Source organism: Cyrtonyx montezumae, unplaced genomic scaffold, assembly GCF_038088225.1.
Source record: "Cyrtonyx montezumae isolate F1298 unplaced genomic scaffold, pur_monq_1.0 scaffold_14, whole genome shotgun sequence".
Classification (NCBI taxonomy): Eukaryota; Metazoa; Chordata; class Aves; order Galliformes; family Odontophoridae; genus Cyrtonyx; species Cyrtonyx montezumae.
Window position 1 is genome coordinate 5,387,914 of NW_027071870.1, and position 23,088 is coordinate 5,411,001.

The window sequence follows — 23,088 nt, forward strand, 5'->3', positions numbered from 1 at the left end:
TTGTGAAAACTGATGAGTAATTGATCAGAAATATTTTGTTACATATTTTTCAGAGTTTTCTTTTTATTACTTTCCAGTTCCAGTGCCTATGTGGGAAAGAATTGTTAGGCTTTGCAGCAGTGCATGCCTTGGCTCTGCACATGATAAACCAATGCAATGCAACCAGTGATCTCATTCAAATGAATGCATATGAGCATGTAACAGATTCCTGCTCTCAGACCCCAACCTTTCAGAAACAATTTCCTGGTAAATTAGAACCTGCTCTCACTGGGACTTACAGACTCATCCTTTCAGTGAAGAGGACAGCTGGAGCTTTCATACTACATTTAGCATTAGCTGAGTGATTTTCAAATGGCATTTCCAGTTGCTTGTTATTGTGGATAGGTAAATTTGCTCAAAGATGCAGAGATAGTACTGGTGCAATAACCTTCTTACTGTTTTTCCTTTTAAATGCTTTATTCTGTATTTTGTGATGCAATATCACAGGAAATACTGATATGCTTCTAGAGAATCACCTTGCAGTTTACTAAGCTGGAGTATGTGGCCCAGAGCCTATGAATAATTAAAATGTTCTTTAATCCATTTCTGCTGTCCCTGGAGATATCTTAGGAACAAGGGGAGAATCGGCTATGGATGAAATAATTTTTTTAATGACTTCTCCCTGTCTACATTCTTCCAAGCGATCTGAGGTAAAATTCACATTGTCCCTTGTAAAGAAACAGTCGTGTATGTATTGCAGTCACCACAGAACAATTTATAATCCAAAGATTTATACCCTATTTTTGAATTTTATGCCCTGAAAGATCCACACATCCATTGTACTGGTATGAAATTCCACTACTGGACTAAAAGGCAATATGGGAAGCATGCATATGAGCTCCCTTTCAAAAGAACAGGTCCTACAACAGTCAGTCTCTGCAAATATGTGAACATTTGGCACAAACATAGTTGCACAACCAGGATCTTGATAAGCTTAATACATTCTCCTGCTGAACATACCAACCTGTGCGTAACTCTAAATAGTCGTACTGGCAGTCCTGATGATGTTCCAAGTGGAAATCCTCAAAAGAGATATATATGGAAGAGTTGTAGTGGGAAGGATTTTCAATGATCCATTCACAGTTCAGTTTACTTGTGTAATTCTTAACACCATCATAACCAGGGGAAGAGAAATTCCCACCTGTATATCCCATCAGAGTTCCACCACAAACTGCAGAAACAATACAATTTATTTACAAATAGTAGTGATTCTCGTACAAACAGAACACCTATCCCTGTTCATAATTTACTGCCCTGTACAAGGGGATTCTTACCTTGGAATTTATTTGAAAATATTTAAAAATGTGTGTAAAAAGAAGAAATAACTGTTACTCAAAGTAGTAAAACATTTTAACAACACCATCAGTACAACATGTATTAGCTAACTTTGTGAAAAAATCTCATTACAGCCCCAACTCAGTACTGCTCAGCTCCTAACCATTCCCTAATTCTAAATTCAAGAGAAGATTTTTCTGAAACATACCCTCAAGAGCAAAGTACACCCATGCTAGAGTAGGATGCATACGTAGGAGAAGAATCAAGTTTGAAAGACTTAAGGCCCTAGTAGTAAGTGTCTGCCAATCATCTCCCTGGAGGCTACGCTTGCAAAAGTAGGTTAGCAAAACTCTTTCACAAGCTACAGGAAACTAATTACCCCCATGAGCAATAAGGAAACACTTGAATTATTCAAGCAGTCTACAGAATTATGCCTTTTGGATCTCTTCATGGAAAGGCCTACTTTAGACCATCTCTAACAAGAGACTAAGTACAAAACAATAATCAGTAGCAAAAGTAAGGACTGTGAGCCAGCAGAGGTTGAGATTCCCCATTTTTTTCTGTCAACTAATTGAAGACAATGTACACCCATCCAGTGATGTGAGAGAAAAATACATCAGAGTTGTTAGTGCTCCAGTCATTCTTGTCATGTACTAGTAAGTAAGTTTTGAAATGAATCATTTAATTCAAACACACAACTTACCTGAATCTTCATTGGATGTGTAAGAGACACTGAAGCCTCTGCTTGCATGGGACATATCTGTTACCAAAACAACTTTCATAGTATTTCCAGAGGATTTCACTTCAGTGCCTGGATTTACCTCACCACACAGCTTGATCAGACGGGGAGAGTTCTGTCTGAGGCCATTGTAAACCTGTTGGGTCAAAATAACTCTTCTGAGATATGTTCTAATGAGCATCTCCTGTACCATACAACAGTGCTTCACCTCTTTAACACGAAGTCCACTGATGTCTCTCACAGCAGTTTAGCTCCCAGAGCTACTCAAATCCTCAGAACAAACTTCCATTGACTTGAGTAGATGAAGCTTCGAAGTAAAATATCAAAAACACCTAGCTTATTTCATCAAAACACAAACTTAACAAACAAACTTTTCCCAAGATTGGAACAGTTTGATTAGGAAAGAAAACAGTATTTTAGTTTAATACTTAGAGCTTCAATCTAAAGCTACTGATCATGTTTATTTCATTGCAAATGATCATATTTGAATTCTTTTTAAACACAAAGATCATCTTTAACACTTTCTGCTGATTCAGATGTAATTTGCACAGTTTCTTTCATGCAGACTTTAGCCTAGGACTTAATTTCTTTCTTTCTAATATATTCCCAGCGTCCAACATAGAAAGGACATTCCCTACTGAGATTTGGAATAAGTGCTGAAAGCACATCAACCAGCAGGACAGATCTTCCTTTAGAGATCATTACTTCATTATCCAATAAAAAGCCATTCCCTACTGTCTGTCTAAAGTACCTGTAAAGGAAAACAAGGGGAAGATCACCTACAAATCACAAGGGAGAACTCCTTTACTCCCTCACATTTGTACATGAGCTAGCTTCTGATCATGGTAAAACTAAATCCTGCACTGCTAACCTGAACAAATGAGAAACTGAATACTATAAGCTGGTGAAGCCCAGGGTACATGTAATACGTAGGGAACTCTGCCTTGCTTGGGGAGAAAGGCTAGGGATGAGATAGATACTCTCTGACAGAGAGTAATGTGACCATGCTAGGGCTGCATCGTGAGAACCTTGCAGATCCTGCAGCAAACATATCTCTATGTCCGTGAGAGACTAGGGGAGGTACCTCTACCCACAGTTAAATTAATGAAGTTGAAACCTGTTTCTTCAAGTCCTCCCCTCTGCCTGGACCATGAATTCCAGAATGACCATACTTTTAAACTGGCAGATGTGACTAGCCACCCTGCAGAGCTAACTTTCATTTATCTGTTTCCTCTGGATGAAATTATGATTTGTCTTAAAACCAGATGTAGAAATAAATGACCTTTCAGCTGTATTACATCCACTAATGCTCCATAAAGTGATTAGGAAGAGTTTTTTTCTGACTTCACATACAATACTCACAGACACATAATCTGATGAGCACCTCCAGTGTTCTTCAGTTCTCATATCATTTATTGTTAGGATGACACGTCGGCCTTCTTCCACTGTGATCCTCCATTCACACACTCGATTATGTGGGTATAGGTTGGGATAGTTTGGTGAAGTAAATGTTCCAACAGGGGCAGAAAAATCCCCACCACATTCTGAAATACCCAGATATTGGGACATATCTTAGGGTAAGGCATTGTTTATAGAATTAATAGCAAGACAAAAAAAAAAGTTCACAGCATTAATGCAAGAAAAAAAGTGATCCTGAAAGATTGATTTGTTATGCCTATTCTGTTCATACGTTTGTTTCAGCTGAATTCCTCAGTTCTTATTGAGCCATAAAAGCAGCTGAATGTTAATAGGCCGTAGCAGCTCTAATTATTAACACGTCCTTCTCCAAAGGGTTTATGTCAGACTTCAGATGCCTGAGTGAACCTTGGGCTTTGTTGTAAAGAAATACAATCCTCTTCATGTGGCAGTATTGAGATATTAGCTTTAAGATGACTAGGCAGGGACTTAGTGTAATGATGGAAGGTTGTGCTTTTCCTCTGCTTATTAACAGAGGCAGAGAAAAAGCCATGAGGGATTTTAAGCAGTACTTTTTCAGTACAGTTATTTTGTTTGTTTCCATCTTTGCTAAGAATATAAAATCAGACTCTGCTGAAAGAATATTTAAAGTCTTGGGTATATGCATTTTTCTTCTGTGACTAATAGTGTAAGCTTATAAACCAGTCTATTCTTGGTTTTCATTTCAAATACAGAGATACAGTTTAATGGAGAACAGTGGGAGAGTTAGTCTCTTTCCTCATCCTCATGGACTCCTTTAGAATAGGAATAGAATAGGAATCTTTGTATCCACCTGCATTTAATTTTTGCAAATACAGTTTCTCTTCTGCATAACAGTGTCCTGGGAGTGAAATAACATTTATTTGGATTCTATTTCCTACTCTGTTATTATATTGCCGAAGCAGAATAAGGATAAGGAAGCTTTCAGCTGAAGCTGGAAGGAATTAAAAAGGGTTCGCAGGAGATCACCAGATTATTTTATTTATTTTATTTTATTTTATTTATTTTATTTATTTTTCACTGTGAGGGCTGTTGAATATTGGAATAGATTGTCCAGAAAGGTATTGAAGTGTGTGCCTTGGAGTCATTTGAAACTCAACTGGCCACAGTCCTGGACAGCTTGCTCCATCTGACCCTGCTTGGATGGCTGGACGTTCCTTACAACCTCAATGCCTCTGCAGTTTTGTGATGCTTTTATCCTGAATCTCCTGCGACGTTAAGACTGGAAAGATCTTTTTCACAGAAAAGCAAAATCTCTAAGGAGAACAATCTGGTATGCTAAACTATGTTATGAGAGCATATTTAGACAAAGTGATGATTCATTTTTCATGGAAGAGAACTCTCCAGAGGAGAAGGACAAACCTCTCAGTTTCTATACAACCAGCCCCTTTTCCCCTCCTTTCCCAAATTAACTAATTTTGAGAACAAATAAATTATTGCTGTTAAAATGAAAAAACAAACCAAAACAGAACATTACCTCCAAGCTACCGAAAACAATAACATTTTTTCGCAAAATGAAAAAAAAAAGGAATATTATAGCATTGCTTTACCTTCCTCCTCATCAAGAGAAGGGTATGGCAGGGGGTTCTTGGAGCAACTGTTGCAGACAAAGGTGCAAAGAAGTGTGCTTTGTTGTTTGAAACCAACAACTTGAAAGCAACAGCTATTACAGAGACTGCTTGCCTTTCAAAGATTTGGCTTAGCAGTAATCAAAGAGCCCTATTCATACTTCACCTAGCATCAAATTTGGAGAGCAAATAAATATATATCACCCCATAGTATGCTGTACTAGCGTATATACTGGGTGATACATTTCTGTTCTGAAAGTAATTGACAGCTTTGCAAATCCAACCTTCAGTACTGGAATCAAAGCGTAGTCTGAATCCTCGGGCATTTATTGATCCATCAGTGACAAACTTGACATAAGCATAACTGTCAGAGGTATCCACAGCATCAGGGAGTGTGTTACCACAGTACTTGCCCAACAAATTTCCTGTAAAAATCAAATACAGAAAGACAATTTTATATCAAATATGTTTTTCTATTTCCACTTACGCTGAAGAACCATATTGAGTAAACCAGTAAAATCAATCTACTGCTGGGAAATTGCTGGAAAAGGTTTTGTTTGCCTTTCTTTCATCAAGCAAGGGAGACAGGAGCAAACATTGCACATTCAATAAGGACACATTATATCCAGTGGGGAATGCTTTCAGGAACCTCTGGTGAAGTTTCTCAGAGTTACTAGGGAAGAGAAGACAAACAATGAAAAAACTCTCAGACCAGAAGCGTTGTATTCACGGATCTCCACGAAGTCATTTGCACACTCAGAGGTGTTTTGAATATCTAGGTCTTCCAGTGTGATGGTAAGATAGTGGCCCCTGGGCCCCTGCAGAAACCATTCGCACAGCAGGTTGTCTGGATAGTGATGGCCAGGATACCCCACACTTTCAATGACGCCAGTTCGTCCTGTCACCGTACCGCCACAGGGAGCTGCAAAAGCAAGGACATTGCTAGGCTGACTGAAGGAGCTCAGAGAGATGAGCTGTCTTTTAGGAGAAAGCTCAAGACCTAAAGCTAAGACCCAATGAACTTATTCTGTAACTGAGGTAAATTGTTGGAAATTGCTTTCTGACCAAAAACATTCCACATTTTCTTTTTAATTCAGTCAGTCAAATTTGTTTTGTTTGTCACATGCACATTTCCACTGCAAGCACCCCTTCCTGTCTGCCTGTCTCTCACTAATTTGAATAAACTCACACACTTCTCTTTCCTGCAGTCCCTTCCTGTTTAGATACCACTTCTTGTGATGGAGTGGTTAATGAGGAACAACTGCATAACTCAGGAAACTATGTATATTCATTTTTCTCTCTCTGAAAACTCACATATCTGTGGTACCTGCAGATATAAACTCATAATAACACAGCTCACAGCAAATAATATTCCCTGTTGGAATGTATTGGGTTTTTCAGTGTATTCTGTACGTCTACCACAACATCCTTTCAAGACAATAAGCATGGTGTACGTACTTTCTGCTTTGAGTGATTACTGTTTTGCTCTAGAATGACTGGCATGTAGCTGAGGTGATCATATAAATGTACAATGGCTTAGAACACTAACATTTTCTAGCAAGTTACTTCAGTTTTCAGCTTCATAAAATATAACAGGACACTATACTGTCTTAAGTGTTAGAGATTTAACACAATCAGCAAAGTCCTGTGTAAAGCAATATTGTCTACTATTTTGTCTTTGAGAGATTAACAGTCCAAGACTGATCTTGAGATCCAACTCATCTTTGAAGATTATTAAAACTATCGAAAATTTTAAGGTGCCATATTTCTGATCTGATCACATACTTCTTTATTTTATTTTATTTTAAATCTTTGTTAGTGCTTTCTAATACTATTTTTGCACCTTGACAGTGTATAATTTTAAAATATTTATTTTCCCAGATGGCAGATAATTCTTATTACTCCATTGTTGTGCTACCCCTTTTGTCTAGCAGCATTATTCTACATTGATTTACATTTGCATTGAGAAACTCTTGATTTGTTCTTCTCCTGCTAACTCTCTGCTAATCTTTTCATTCCCCTTCACATTTCTTCTTAGAAAAGTGATGCTAATTTGCATACTGAAAATTAAATTCTGCTGCATGACTATCCACCTCACCTTAATGCTACTGCTCCTTTGATAATCATCATTGACAAGAGGTTACCCAGTCTTTATTTTCACTGGTGCAGACCTATGAGCAGTTTCCTATTCATATTTCCATCTCTTGCTAGGTCTACAACATGCTGATGGCAACCCATATGATGATTCTGATGCTATAACACTAACACTAATTGAAAGAAGCAAGTGTCTGTCAGTCTAACACTTACACGTGGTTTAAGTCCCATTTCAAAAACATGTTAATTGGGATCAAAATATTTTCCAAAATGAGAGAAAATGACAAATGGAAGCATTACCAATTGAATATTTAGCATTGAATCCCATGTGGGTGTCACTGCTGTCAGATCTGAATCTCAAGTACATGACAGCTCCTGAAGATCTCTGTGAGCCTGGCAACAAACTCCCACAAAGCTTGGCAAGGACAGGGGCACTTGAGTCAGCACCATCACGTAGCTCAAGGTAACTTGAAGTGCAGCTAGAAGAAGAGAGAATTTTTTTTCAGTGTATAGTAGTAATTGTTTTAAATAATTTCCATAAATTTATAAAGCCACAAATCTGTAGTAAATTTGATCAGTTTTCATGCACTGTGTCCAGAACAGAATCAACTGGTTAATAATCAATGATAATCAGTCAGTATTTGAATCAAAAGATTGCTAGAAACATTGAGAAAGATTCGTCTAAACCCAGCTCGCAATCAGATCAGATCTGACAAAAGTGTATCCTTGTGAGACTATGAACAACCCTCAAGTCAATAAAGTAGTCGTGACCATCTTTAACATGATTTTTTTTTTGCAGCATTCAGTTATTAAGTCTCTCAGATGACTGATAAGTTCAGGAACATATATAACACCAATGAAGGAAATAAAAAGTGAAATCTGCGTATATGTGTAGTCAGGCCTGCAACACCTTAACCAACAGTTTTGCCTTCAGAATGATGCAGCAGCCTGCAGAAGTTATCCTGGGAACTCAGAAAGAAAGAACACTTTTGGGATTCTCCTTCTTGCACCATTATTTTCTGGATATGGCATCACAGGTGAGGGTTGTTTTTGGCATATACCGGTCTATCTCCAAATCAGTGAAGTTATATCACCTGGAAACTAGGCCTTGTTTTATGCTTCAGAGAGTGAGATGCAAAATATGTTGACTCATTGAAAATCTGCAGACAGGTGGTGGCAATGGATCAGGTTTAAAACTAGTTGATAGTCACAATTAAAATCTGAAAATGAAAAGACTCAAGGGCACAGATTTTACAGAAAATGCCTTTCAAGTACAGATGCCTCCATTCTGTCTGTCATATACATCTATATCATGCACTGCAACATATACCAGTGACTCAATAGCTTCCGTGACCCCTCTTAAATATTTCCCAATCATTTTTGATTGTAACAATGGAAGTGTGCTCTGGAAGGAATTAGAGAAAGTAACAGGGAAAGAAAAATTAGAATGAATTCTCTGAAGAAACACAGGCAAAACAACATGGATATATACTTCAGTGAAGGTTCAATGTAAAACTGATCTTCAAATTGCAGTTCTACTGCATGTCCATTAGGAGCAGTTATGGTCCACACACAGTCAGCATGCGAGGGGTAATTGTTCGGATAGTTGGGAGAAGATGTATATCCACTGGGGTTGAAATCATTGATATAAATATTCCCTCCACAAGCTGGGAAAGAAAAGATCACCGATAAAAAACAACAATGTGTTAAGGAAATGGGTGAGGCATCAAAAATATGAGTCATCACTATATTCCAACGGTTTTCTTTCAGTGTCATATAGCTACATCAAAACTGAATGTTTTTTATTGCTTGCTGTGTGAAATCATTTTAATGCAGTAGAATCCTATGTTCCTGTGCTATTGTTTACCTAGTTCTCATCATTTCCAAATGTTCTGGTCCTTAAATTAAACTGCTCTTAAATTTTCCTCAGTATGGCTTCCTAGCCAAGCACGAAACAGTCTTCTTGCCTTGTTTCTGTCCCAGTTCTCAAAGCTAGAAAGCCAACGGATCAGAGTCATCATTGCTACTGTGAATCATTTCCTACATCTGCTTTCCAAGAGTCAAAATGATTGAAAACTGTGTTTAATGCAATAAGGAATGCATGAGAAGTGTCAGTGAGAGCAACATGAGGATTACTTCTGCTCCTTTATCCTACAAAAATACGTTCATTTTGATCAGAAGCTTTCTGTCAAAAAAAAAAAAAAAAGAGTTTTAGTCTAGCTTTCTAAACAGTAGAAACACTACTGTACAGCTTCACCCATTCCCTTTGTGAATCCTCTACAGAAATGCTAGCAATGATTCTTTATGGCAACAGTAAAAAGTGAGCAGAAAACAAGAAAACAAGCACTTGAAAGTTTGAGTACACTGACACTGCCTTAGTTGTGCTTAATTACACTGCTTAACAGGAGGCCTCCTGGTGTCCCAAGTGATGTGCGTAATAAAAACAGTAGAATAACTGCAAATGTCAAATCCCTGATTTACCTCTGGAACCTGAGTCTTCATTTTATTCCATTCTGTGAAAAACGTTTGCTCTGGCAGGGAATGTTATTTTCTCAGCTGAGAGAAAAACTTGTGAGAAATGTTATCACCTTTCTAGACATACTAGAGTACATCATTCCTGACATAATTTAGCAGTTGCACTGGGTAGTAAATGTTTAAAATAATGTTCAGTTTCCAGGCTTTTTTTTTTTTCCCTTTCCTGCATGAATTATGAACATCTCTCCTTAATTTCAGAGGCTACTTCCCAATCAAACGTTTCCCTTCCCCGTGGTAATTTTAGTTAAATATCTCCAGTTTTGATGAGCCGCATTTGGTTGTCTTTGCAAAGGAGCAATTCAAGGATAGGATCAGAAGTCACGCACTAAAGAAAAAAAGAGGACATTTTTGCAGACATCTGATTTCATTGACTTACATTTTGTCTGGGCTGGGATTTATAACAAAAACCCTCTTTAAGAGGAGAAACTGCAATTTATATCTATTGAGTTACAAAACTCATGCTCATTTGCTTGACTTACCTAGACTCTTAGCCTCATATTTCAGTTTGAATCCTTGACCCTCATTCCTGCTGTCAGAAATGAAGTGGACAAACAGCTGATTGTCGGTGGTGTACATGGTAGAGATGGGACTGCTTCCACAAAAGCGTCCATTTCCCCTTCCAGATACCAAGGGAGGAGCAGAAGCATCCGGCCCATTCTTAAGCTGTAAGAAAAAAAATTGCTAAAGTCACACAAGTCTTGAGCACACTCCATCTCAATGCTTCCAGCCTCAGAGAAAGACAATAACCTAGCGTTTAATTAATGCACAGCAATAAACAAGACAGAAACAGAGAAATAGTCTCTGTGGTATTTCATTATTTCCACCTCACAAGAACCTGGGCTGTCTCACTGCTACTAAAATCTGTAAGATTTTGAAGCTTTAATACCTTTGAGGGTTTGGGACTTTGCTAATAATCTCACCTCTACGTAGTCACCATAATTGCAGGAAGCATCCTCACTTTTAACCTGAAAAGGTTGTTCAAAATGGACGGTAATGATAAATCCAGAGGTTACAAGTACATGCCAAGAACAATTCAAATTCGGAGCATAGTCTTGAGGGTATCTGGGGGATGTGATCACACCCCTGTCTGCATGCAAATAGCCTCCACAACCTGAGAAAAAGGAGTTGAAGCAAAGAGGAAAAGATTAGTGTCAACTATTCAAATATTGATTCAGAAGAAAAGAAAACAACTGTCTCTTAGAGGGAAGATGTTGCAGGTAAAAGTAAATGTTGAAGCAAATATTTGACAAGTTGGGCTCCATAAAGCAATGCACAAAATGAAGGATCTCCCAGATACAATTTAGCAGGTTGCAAAATGACACAGACCAAACATCTTGACATTGAAACTCAGTTTTCAGACTTAACAGACAAGTAAGCAAACAGCTGTGCCATGGACCTCTCATGGAATGACTCTCATGATGTCTGAGTTTATTGCTTTAACATGGACTAAAACATTGTCACCTACTCAAGCCTATGGTAAAAAAAAATTCTCCCAGCTGCCCATTATCATAACATCTTGGTGACTCAGCCTGTTCAGTAAGCAGCTTTGGGTGCATGTGGGAAGAGTGCCACTGCCAACTGCTAGCTTTCCTGAAAGAACTTATGTAGCTCTCAATATCTCTCTCTTTTTAATTTTTTCTGTGCTTTGAGTTGTTTACTTCCCTCTCTTAGTTGGGTATTCTTTCTCTTTTGCCTTCCAAGTAAGCTGTTAAAACCTTTTGCATATGCACTTTTTTACTTCTGGAAAGTGACTACTCTGGTTGAATCATGCTGTTGCCTTACATTGTTGAGCAAATAGCAAATTTCACGTTTGAAGAGTCAGAGATTTTTTACGTGTATTTGTGAGAACTGGATAATTGATCTCTGTGATTAATTGCATAGATAGTAGACAGAATTTAAAAATGCCATCATTAGTCTTTTCTTTCCTTACTCAGTTGTTAACAGTAGGACAGAAATTTATCTGAGAAAGAAGAGAAACAGATCTTACTTTTGTGATATGAGGCATTAAATCCAGCTCCGGTGACACTTGAATCTGACACAAAGCGGATGAACATTGTCTCTCCAGTTGATCTTACTGGCCCAGGAGGTTCTCGTCCACATATAGTAGCTAGTACTGGAGAAAGGCTATCGTCTCCTGAAATTAAAAGAAGAAAATGTAATAATTAATAATTAAAATCACTTCACTCTGCCTTTTTGTTTGCTGTGGCTTTCCCACTTTCAGGCAGGGGCTTTTAAGGGCTTTTTTTTTTAGTCCCTCACAGACAGAGAAATATTTTTAGAGATAACAAAATATTTTGCTAGACTTCGCTAGTTTTGTTTTAACTAGCAGAATATCTCAGTCTAGGGGAACAATACTGATGCAGATGCTGTTTCCATTGCTATCTAGATTACTTATGTTCAAGTCATGGGTCCTGAAACCTTCCATGTCTATTTCATGCTACTGGGGTAGAACAAGACTGGCTTCTTACCATCTTGGATAGTAAGTCTGTCATAGTAGCATGAACTGTGAGATTCAATGTCCAGAGCCAGAATGTTAAACTCCACAGTGGATCCAGGAGCTCTGATAAGCCACACACAGTCAGCAAAATTTCTATAATTCATGGGCCAGTCTGGAGAGTAGAGGAATGAAGGTGTTTCTTCACTTGTCACAGACCCTCCACATGCACCTATGATGAACAAGAAGACAAAAATGAAAGCATCCTCTTTCTCGACATTTCACTTGTTTGACAGTAGTTCTATTACGAACAATGGGCACACAATGATAGGGTGTGTAGTCACAGGACAAGATTTCTTCAAAAACTGTTTCAGCTTGTACTAGGACTACAGAGCCTGAAATCCAGAACTATAGGCATTATGTATATATGTGACCTATTTTACTATGAGGAATATTTACAAAAATACATTAAAGGATCTTCAAGTTTCAGGCAAGATGGAGTTCCTTTTGGGATGTATAGTTGTTCAGTGCTCTCTCAGAACATAAAACATAAAAAAAAAATACATGCTGCCACTATGCTGTAGAGCCCCAGGGATCCCTAGAAATTTGTCTTCAGGTTTAGAAAGAAGACACTGCACTATGTCCCAGACAGTCTTAACTTTCTTTTGCTGAACTTACACAGAGAGAACTAATGGTACAATAGACACATTTCCTATCACGCCAGGAGCTATTTTTCAAAAAGATTCATGATCAGACCAAGCATACTCTCTCTAGGAGATACAGTCTAGCATAAGGTTTCAGATCATTTAAGTGATTTAAGAATGGTATTTCAAAAGAGATACTTTTTCATGGAAGCATGTTTAGCTTTCATAAAATAGCAGTATTAAGAAAAATTACCTTCTACCTACCTGCTTATTGTTAAAACACTATAAAATAGTGTATCCAAGAGTCCCTATAAATAGCTTAACACAACTATTAAATTGTTTAATTAAAATACCAAGGAAAGCTTTCCCTCAGTTAATAGTGAGGACTTCTTGTGGGGAGGATTGGTTTGGAGTTGGTTATATTTCATTCTTGTTGTTTTTCTATTTTTATGTAAAGCAGTTTACTACTGACTAGATCACTTTTAAGCACATAGCACACCAAAGACCCACCTCTAGCAACTGTGCGTGTGGGAGCAGAAGGCTCCATTGCATACCACTCTAAAAGAAAGCCTCTTCCTGTCACAGATGAATCTGACTGGAACTGTATTGTCAATGAGTTGCCAGAGGATGCAAAAGAAGCTGGATCTGCACCACAGTATGTTGCAATAGGACGAGAATGTATGGTGGGCCCATCATACACCTGCAATGAGGAAAAGATAGTGATGGTGTCACTCCTTGCAGAGGCAGAGTTTTATCTTCCTCCTATCCAGAAAGTCTCCAAAGAGAAAATTACCCTCTATAAATGAACATGAAGGACTTGGATGATCTTTCAGCAGAATATATTTAGAGAGAAACTCCCCTTCCTTTACAAAATGTTAGATACAATGCTTTCAAGGAAGAACAATCTGAATGGAACCCATCAAACTAAATTCATTCCCTATCACAGGACTGCTCTTTGGGGACAGTGACTTGCCTCCCATGAGAAAAAAAATCCACTAATACAACCTAGTTACTTGATGAGAAAAAAAAAAACAAACAATACCATATATCATTTAAAAAAGAAAGAAAAACAAAACAAAACAAAATCCTCCTGGTTTGTTTTTGTTTTTGTTTTCCCAAGAAAAACCTACATTTTAAATTCTATCAAACAAATATGAAATAACATATCTCCATTTTATTCTTTAATTCCTGGCTACTTAAAAATGGTTCTCTTATGCTACTTTTCAAACCTATTTTCATTCTTGTCCTCTTCTTCCCAGTAAGAAATGTTCAGTACAGAAAAACAGGAAATACAAACAAACATTAACATTACATTGAAGATCTAATCCTTGAGTCATCAGTCAGCTGACTGGATGTCAGCTGATTAAAGAAACTCATTTTGCTCTCAGAGGGATGGACAAAGAAAGTCAGGCTGAATTAGAAAAAAGAAGATACCATTAAATCTGACATGATATGAAGGAAAAAGCTCCATTTCCTTTCTGAATCTATGGTTCCATTTTGCTTTACACCACGCTTATTTTGCTTTTCAGCCTGAAAAGAAGTTGTCTGTATTCTAGGAAGAGGTAAACAGGAAGAGGTAACTTCCTACCGCCAAAAGCAAATTATTGATTCAGAGACAAAAAGAGGTACAAGTAAGGGATTGTTCTTAGTAGGATTTAAAAACAACGTTTTCTAAGTATTGAGATGTCCATTATGGACTTATTTTAATATATTTCAAAATTGAGTGTTGGAAATAACCATTAGAGAGTCAAAGAGTAAGGATCTCTTCCTTACATCTTATTGATATTTGATATTGATATCTTATTAATATTGATTATTATAACTATTGGAAAGATAAAATGGCAAAACCAATGAGTCCCAGTCAGATTACTGGAAAGTCTGCTTATCTTTAAGTTTCTCTATTCATCCTTTTCATCAAAAATAACTGACATTTAAAAAACTTCTTACAATGAAATCACCTTTAGCTTGTCATACTGGCATCTGTAATGATCTTCAATATCCATCTCCAGGATATGGCCATGGATAACTTGTGAAGTGTTGGTACTTATCCTCCACTGGTAATTGGAATTGTGAGGGTAGCTTCTGGGCCACTGTGGTGAAGCTATTTGTCCTCTGTTTCCCACAATATCATTTCCATACACTGAAAAGCAAGAGAAAGCTAATGCTTACACTTCACATAGATTGAAAGCATTGGACTCCAGCCTGGAATATAGCTTTCCACCTGACTTAACTTCCTTAGGGCTAGATAATGCTGTGAGGTACAGATTTCTAGCTCAGACCTAGGACACACACCTAGTTATTTTCTTGCTGTACGGATAGAGCGTGCCCTTATCTTAAGGAAATCATCCATTTGAGCCATAGGGCTCTACATTTAGGAAAGATGGGAATGTGGCATAGCTAAATTCTCTCCTCATCATTGGATCTAGGGGATTTTTAATGTCTCTTCCAACCTAAGCCATTCTATGATTCTCATCCTGCCTACTTCATTCCTTCCCAAGAAACATTAAATAAGAAAATGTTGTGGTTTTCATTTTTTGTTTGGGTTTTTTTTGCCCATGAAATTTTTGTTTCTGAAATGACAATATCAATTAAAAAAAAATAACTTGGGTTATAAAAATTAAACAGATAGAATTTGAGGTCTAATTCTTCTGATTATGGTATATCAAGTATATTTACATACACACAAGTTTATTTTATGTGCATTCACAACCCTGATGATATCAATGAACATTTTCTAATAGACTTTGCAGGGCCAAATATTGACACTTTTTTGAATCACTCTGGAATTGTTATGAAAGAACAGTTTTAAATTAAATAACATTTACTTACAATGTGAAAACGTGGCTCTGAAACCAACGCCAGTGCCTGAGCTGTCTGAGACAAATTTAACCCACAGGATATGCCCAACAGTAGATGCATAATTTGGAGGAATGGAGTCTCCACAGAATTTTCCTGCCAGCATGCCGGTAGCATTCCCTTCACGAATTTCCAGGTAATCTTTGGTGCAACCACTACTCGATTCCATTTCAAATGCTCTGTTTCAATAACAGCAAAGGGCATTAGCAGACATATGACTAAAACGTACTTCAGAGTTTGCCATGCCAGCCTACAAATCCTCCCATAGCTGTTATTATAAGAAAAGGACAGCAAACCTCCAGAACCCACACATTACCTGGTGGTGCTGCTGACTCAGGGCTTGGTCCCTTCTGCAACATTTTTTTTTATGACAAGGCTTCAGTTTGCAAAGTTAGAATTTTTAAGAGTTCTCAGACATTTTTAATGTTAGTGGGTTTTCCATCAACAAACATGAAACACAGAAAGCCCTGATATATGAAAGAGATTTCTAAAATTTTATAATTCCTAGTCAGACTTCAACTTCTACTGGGTGCAGAAAATATCTTTGGCCTTAAAATTAGTTTGCAGCTTCTATATGTGTGCATTATTTCAGCACATTCTCTTCAATTTCCAGAGGCCTAGATTCATTTGTAGTTCATGTCAGAGCTCAAAATTCCCTTTTCTCCAGAATTATGAAATATTACTGCTTCTCAGACCTCCCTGTGTTTCACATGGTTGGTTCTGAATATTAATTACTTTAAACTCTTCTAAATCAATTCTTACCTTAGAAAGGGGACGAGATTTAGTAATTAAATTCTGAATTCTTAATTATTGCACTGAACTGAACACTAAACACATTCTAAAAATCATTATCTATTATTCTAAGTGAAGTGCTTTGATTCAATCCAGTATATGACAACAAATCAATAGTAAAGATTCCAGAGAGTGCCTCTTAGAGCTCATGCTCCAAAATATTAGTGCTTTCTTATTTTTTGCTAACAATAACTCCCTTTCAGTCCTGAATACAGCCATATGTGTTCAGGGTGCAGATGCTGTTAAATGGCTCCAATCACTCGTCTGGATATGCTTCAGACAAATGTAATGCCAAATCTCAAATTGCAAGACAGGTATTTCTGATCAGACTGAGCTGAAGAAAATGAATACTTCATGCCAATAAAACTTTCTAAAATTCTGATATTAAATAAAATAAAATAAATACTCCTTTCTAACACAATGACTCTATGCTTTACAGTGTTTTCAGCTTGTTTTTCAACAAATGTAACTAGAAAAAGTGTCTATGTCTACTAAATACCACTTTATATATCTGAATATGCGTTCTGCCGATAGTTTCTACTTTATATTAGATTTCTGTTTTGGTTCTGAAATGTTGCTATTCATTATGTTGCAGCAAATACTTTGGAAAATGTTTTCAGGCTGTAGTGCTCATTCTCTGCTTCAGTGAGTAAAAGAGAAATACATCGTTCTTTTCATTGCATTAATGAATCAGTACAGGCTTAGCAAATTGTACATTATGCAGTCAGCATGTTATTGGGTAAATTTTCCTTTTATCCTTGTTAACTGTAAATGCAAATTTGAAAATTACTTTCTATTTCTGCTGATCCCTGATAAGCTTTGCAAAGAGCCAGTGCTCTGTTTCTTGACATCAGCCACTCTTTCATGCTGGGAAACAGAACGACTCAGAAATTGACATCTTGGGCAAAAGCCAACCTGACTCTCTCGGTAAAGGACTCCACATTGTTCTATAGGTCATGCATGTCTTTCCTGTCTTGAGTCTTCAAAGGAAAGTTTGCTGAAGGGAAAAGTTCATTTGAGATACTATTTTGCTCCTTGTACTTTTGCTGCTATAATTGGTCATATAGTTTGAGAAATTTTGAAGACTTTAATATAAATTCGAACTTTACGATCTGTGGAGTATTCGGACCCTTTATATGACTTATCTGTATAATAAATGCTAGAATGAATCTGGTAATAAGGGAATAGTAGGAATTTCCTTTCTAAAGAAAAGGTAGAATAGCAGTAAATTTCCTCTCCTTATTTATATGTGAGTTAAAACAGGTTTCTGCAGCATCCCGTGCTGCTCAGACAACAAAACACCTATTTATATAACAACATATATGCCTAAATATGGTAAGCAATGAGCAAGAGAGGAAAACACTGAATGCAAGCTGCCCCCAGCCGCTGCTGTGTTCTCTTTCCAAGTGACTGTACAAGCATGTTTCAGCTTTATCATCTGGTAATTACATTTCCTAATAAACACAGAGCATCCTTCCTTTAGCTCTGTTGAAGGTCTGAATAATAACCCCTGGCAATGCATTTACATGAAGGACAGCAGCAGTCGGTTGCCAGGGGAGCTGAGAATTGTCCAGACACACTCGGTGTTGAGTGGATACGGCTCGGGATAGCCAGGGCTGTTGAAAGCTCCTCTGTCCATGTGGAAAGTACCCCCGCATGCTGCAACAAGAAGGAGACAGCAGAGGCTTGAGAATGATGACAGAAAAAATACCTTGATGGAGCCAGGGCATTTGCTAATCAAGAAAGCATTGTGTCTTGTCTTGCTGTTCTTTAGCTTGTTGATATCCTTCCTGATCCAACAAGAGGAAAGGCAACAGGGGTTTGTAAGAGAGGGAATGTCAGAGAGCCAAGGAGATACAATATGAATTTTTCAATACAAAAGATACAATATATAAAGAGAGACAATATATACTCTTTCTCTTCAAAAATCAGAGGTATAAACTAGGAATGTTTGACATATGGACTTACATGATGATGATGCAGCATAGGTGGCATGGAAGCCCCTGGCAATAAAGTTGTTGTTGGAGATGAAGTTGACCACCAAAGCATTACCAAAAGAAGTGATAGGATGTGGCATGGTAGTACCACAGTAACGGCCTGAAAGAGAACAAGCCAGAGTGAAAAAAAGCAGCATTCAGCACGTAGTTACTTTTGCTCATCTTACATTTATGCTTAGTACCTAACAGCAGCTAGGACTAACATTATTTGCTTCTAATTGCAGTTGTCAGATAAAAACACATGAAAATGCAATATTTCATTAGCAGAAAACACACTCTATTGGACTTTTTTTTTTTTTTTTTTTTCAAACTGAAGAAGAATTTAAACCAGGATGTCCTGCCCTCCAGGCACCCTAATCAATGGATATCCTGTTCTTGAGCACTTGTATTCACTCTATCCAGAAACTACACCATAATTAAAAAATATATACTTCCAAAACCAAATATATCTGTCAGTAGTTTCCATTCCATGTTTCTAATGAAAAAAAAAAAAAGTGATGAATAACAGAAGAGTTCTCCTGTAACAGACTGTAATATGAGGATTAAGAACGTGAATCATGATCTAACAGAAAGGCATCTGAGAGCAAAAAGAAAGGCAACAGCTAGTGTCCTGCTCATCTTCCAAGGTGAAGTCTGAGGGTAGGAGACAAGAAAAAGAATTCTGCTCTCAGTTACAAGTCATTTATATTGAAAGCAACGCTATTCCTGTCAAGAAACTATATACAAAAGTAGTGTAAAAGGGAACAGAATCAGTCACAGCTGTTCTGAATTTTCCAGGAAGGAAATTCACAATGACTCTGGGGATATCTATGGCCAGGTCTGTTGCATGGCTTCCTAGCAGTGTAAGCATTGAATTTTCGTGCTCCAGGCTGCTCTAGACACTTGAAAGTGATTGCTCTGCACATGCATGGAGGAAGCTGTAGAAAAATCAGGAACAAGCAGAAATTCAGGTTTTCCAGGGTTTCAGGAAAATCCATTTATCCATTTTCTGCTCTCAGAAACCTTCAACTTTCTTCATGTGTTTAGTATGACTCATGAGTGGAGGTTACATTATGTTTTTGTACATCTTCACTTTAAATTGAATTGCCTGGTTCCCTATATTGTTCTGATGAAGAGGAAGGAAAAGGCATCTGGAGTCAGGTCCACACTTCACATTTACAGAGCCTGGGAAGGCCATGTTTTTCACACTGAAGTCTTATTCCTCCAGCTACAGTCTACTCTAAGTAGGCTGGCCACAGGAACTTCTTTTATCAGAAAACAAAACAAAACAAACCATGAAGCTACAAAGGACACTCACAAAAACCTACTTATTTTGAGTGTAATCCTGTATATGAAATAAAGAAGGAAAAGGCACAGTACCTTGAAGAGGAGCATCATAGTTATTCCCATCCAAGATCTCCACAAAATCTGTTGTACAGTTTTGTCTGTTGTTTTCAACATCAAAATCAGTGAAGGACAGTGTGATGTGGTTGACTAGCAACAGCAAAGAATAAAAAATTTAAAAGTTTGGCATTTCACAGAGAAATAATTATATGTAGACAACTGTATTCTTTTCTCCCTTGAAGTCAATCAGTTTCCATAAGGCATAACATCTGAACTAGTTTAATCCTTTGATATGTGGAGTGAATTTCTCAGAAGTACATCAGTGCTTACTGCAAAGATCCTTGTAAATCTCATATTTCAGTACTTTCTAATACAATTAACATAAGTGTGGGATTTAACAGGCAGACATGAAACTAAATTTCCTAACAGCTGAACAGCTTCATTATATAATGAAAAAGTCTGCAAAAGTGGCATGGAAAGTTTACACACTCTCAAAAACAAAACTTATTTCTACATATCTGTGACCTTCTGTCCCTCTGTGATCTATACAATAGATTTGGACAAAATGTGAACTGACGCTGCCCTGCTCCAGGCTTAGAAAGAGCTGGACCTTTCATCGTTTTGTAACGTTCCACATACATCAATTGGACTGGTTAAAGGATCATTAACCACCCTCAGCTATATTTGTATGGAATTGGATTTTCCACACCCTCAGACTGCAGGCTACATCCTGAAACAGAGGATTTCTGACTCAGGGTATTTTTGACTCTCATATTGCTTTTGGCTTTTCTGATATGAACAAAAGTGAAGAAGTCGCAACTGGAAGAAGAGCAGCTTTCCTCAACACTCACACTCTGAGACCTGGCCTCTGAGCATCAGTGCAGTTCAAGCGGGTTGGAAAAAGAGGCTCATGATTTAGATGATAAGTAAGCTTTCTTCAGCCAAGTATGAATTTGACACAAGTACTTTGCTTTTCACTGGGATGTAATTAATTAGTTAGAATAAGCTGAGATGACAGACATGGACCCAGGCACTGTGTTCAGCGGGGTGCCACTGACTGGTATACAACTACATAATCCATGTGTTGGACACTCTTGCGTCCCAATCCAGTCAATCAATTACAGTTGTCAATGTAGGTCCTCAGGATACAAAATAAAAAGTAAAAAACACAGCGGGAGGTAAGAGCAGAAGATTTGGTATGCTCAGTAAATGCAGAGCAAGATCACTATGCTCTGATTTGCCATTGACTAAATCTGTTCTGTATGTCTGTGTCCTATAACACTCGGACTGTTGTAACAATGCCATGTGTGGCCCTGGTGGAGGATGTCACTGCATACACAGACTACTTCTTAAGCTGGATTGTTCTGATCTCTCATACTGATGTAAATCAGGTGGCAACAGTTAGGCTTGACATTTCAACCTAGATCCAAGAAATGTTGGGTCTTTAAAAATAAATGTTATATAGGTGAGGGATAGTTCTGATGATGTTCTTTTCATGGATACAAATAACAACCTATGCTTAAATGTAGTACTTACGTTCTGATTTTTTTGTTTGTTTGTTTAGTGTTTTCCTTGGCAAATTTATCTTTGTTTCATAACTTAGCAAAACAAACTTATAAATGTGGACTTCTAAGATTTTAACAACAATGGCTAGATATCAGATGAATAACTGAAATTCAGCAGTTGCTATTAAAAATAAACATTCATTTTTTAATTATGTTACCAGGATACTACAACCCAGTTGTATTTATTTTTAAGAAATTTTATACCATGTAAATGTTATACTGTACATTAAAGGTAATAATAGTACGTGATGGAAAATACTTTGTATCTTAGCAACAACTATAAATTTATTTAAAAATAGACAGGGATATCCGAGGACATATTTCTGCACATGAGACCAGTTTATATATACTCCTTTTCATCTGTATTTTAAATTGAAATTTCTCTGTAATTTTTCTCATTATTTAATACAATTGTTTTTTTGTTTTGTTTGTTATACTGTAAATCTGATGTAACGTAACTCTATCATGTAAAAATCCAGACCAAAATTATCTCAGTTAAATACACGTGTTTTGAGTATACATAGGCCATTAGATTTTCTCTCAGAGGAATGAAACTTTACATAATATTTAACATCTCATTTATAATTTCAGCCCTTGGTCACAGTAAATCAGTTCAGATGACAAAGCTATAAACTGTTTACCTCACAGCCCCATAAACTTTTTACAGTAAAATCTAATTTATAATAAATTAGGAGAGCTACACTCTCTGCAACTATCAGGATGCAGAACTTCCTAGAGAAATAAACGAGGAATTTTGTATTGTTATAACAGAAAAGAAGATGAGGATATTAGTCATCCAAGCTAACTATAAAAGATGTTTTCACTTACACGGTTCCTGAGCCTGAATAATCCAGCTGCAGTTCTGATTGTTTGGGTATTTGGCAGGATATAGAGGAGAGGAAATTGCTGCCCCAACTGAATCTGACTCTATGAAACTTCCACATGCTTTAGAATAAAAGATATAGATACACATAATTATTTGTATATACAAAACACAAATATTAGATTTTGTAGCAAAAATAAGCGAATAAGAGGTAACATTTAACAGCAATTTTTATAAGGAAAAAAATAATGACAGTAATTTGCAGAATTATAGAATTAGGTCATTAGATATAGACAGTTAAGGACTAACTCTCAGAACCTAGTGTAGTTTCTTGACACAGGTCCACAGATGTTTTTACACCTGGCTGATGACATGAGAAACCAGAATAGCCTGGGTGCAGATCTCATCTTAATCAGTTCCTCATAGCCCAGAAGAGCAATCTTGGGGCCAAAATAGTTTGATTTCAAGGTGGCCCAATCGTACATCCACTTACGTACATTAGCAGTTAGGCAGTAAAAAAATATCCTAAGAACGTATCCAGAACTTCCAATCACCACAAGAACATCATATTTCATTAGCATTATCCTCATGCAAGCTGCATCAACAAAATGGCCTTTGTGTGAAATGCTGCACATATGCAGGAGTGTGGCTGACTGCATCTTTGGCTAAATGCTGAATGCTATCATGCCTAATTTCTAAGTGTACTGACTCACAGCTCTGAGTTTATAGTGCAGAGTGGAAAGGCAGGTACCAAAGACTGAGATCCATTCATCATGCTGTTCTGAATAAAAAATCCAGCAGGAGATGGAATTTACAAGTTTTCTTAGAAAAATGGAAGCTGGGTTCCCTTCCCTCAAAGCAGGGAAGCACGTTTAGTGCAGGCCTAATCTAGTGCTCTGAGAGTACTTAACAGATGAGGCTCTCAAGGTTATTAGTCAGAAATGCCTAA

The 23,088-nt window shown here is 37.3% G+C and overlaps 1 protein-coding gene across 2 annotated transcripts in view; it reads right to left on the bottom strand.

Moving 5' to 3' along the window:
• Positions 1 to 23,088, bottom strand: part of CUBN (cubilin) — a 136,173-nt gene that overhangs the window by 37,614 nt on the left and 75,471 nt on the right. For both annotated transcript variants that reach the window (XM_065731319.1, XM_065731320.1), the window contains 18 exons: positions 22,145 to 22,261; positions 19,788 to 19,901; positions 18,400 to 18,528; positions 17,958 to 18,090; positions 15,613 to 15,818; positions 14,742 to 14,923; positions 13,294 to 13,483; positions 12,174 to 12,371; positions 11,693 to 11,839; positions 10,626 to 10,816; positions 10,185 to 10,368; positions 8,663 to 8,837; positions 7,471 to 7,649; positions 5,789 to 5,998; positions 5,361 to 5,501; positions 3,416 to 3,597; positions 2,018 to 2,189; positions 1,004 to 1,210 (listed from right to left, as the gene is read on the bottom strand). In XM_065731319.1, coding sequence (XP_065587391.1) covers positions 1,004 to 1,210; positions 2,018 to 2,189; positions 3,416 to 3,597; positions 5,361 to 5,501; positions 5,789 to 5,998; positions 7,471 to 7,649; positions 8,663 to 8,837; positions 10,185 to 10,368; positions 10,626 to 10,816; positions 11,693 to 11,839; positions 12,174 to 12,371; positions 13,294 to 13,483; positions 14,742 to 14,923; positions 15,613 to 15,818; positions 17,958 to 18,090; positions 18,400 to 18,528; positions 19,788 to 19,901; positions 22,145 to 22,261 — 3,057 coding nt within the window. The remainder of the gene's footprint in view (positions 1 to 1,003; positions 1,211 to 2,017; positions 2,190 to 3,415; positions 3,598 to 5,360; positions 5,502 to 5,788; positions 5,999 to 7,470; positions 7,650 to 8,662; positions 8,838 to 10,184; positions 10,369 to 10,625; positions 10,817 to 11,692; positions 11,840 to 12,173; positions 12,372 to 13,293; positions 13,484 to 14,741; positions 14,924 to 15,612; positions 15,819 to 17,957; positions 18,091 to 18,399; positions 18,529 to 19,787; positions 19,902 to 22,144; positions 22,262 to 23,088) is intronic.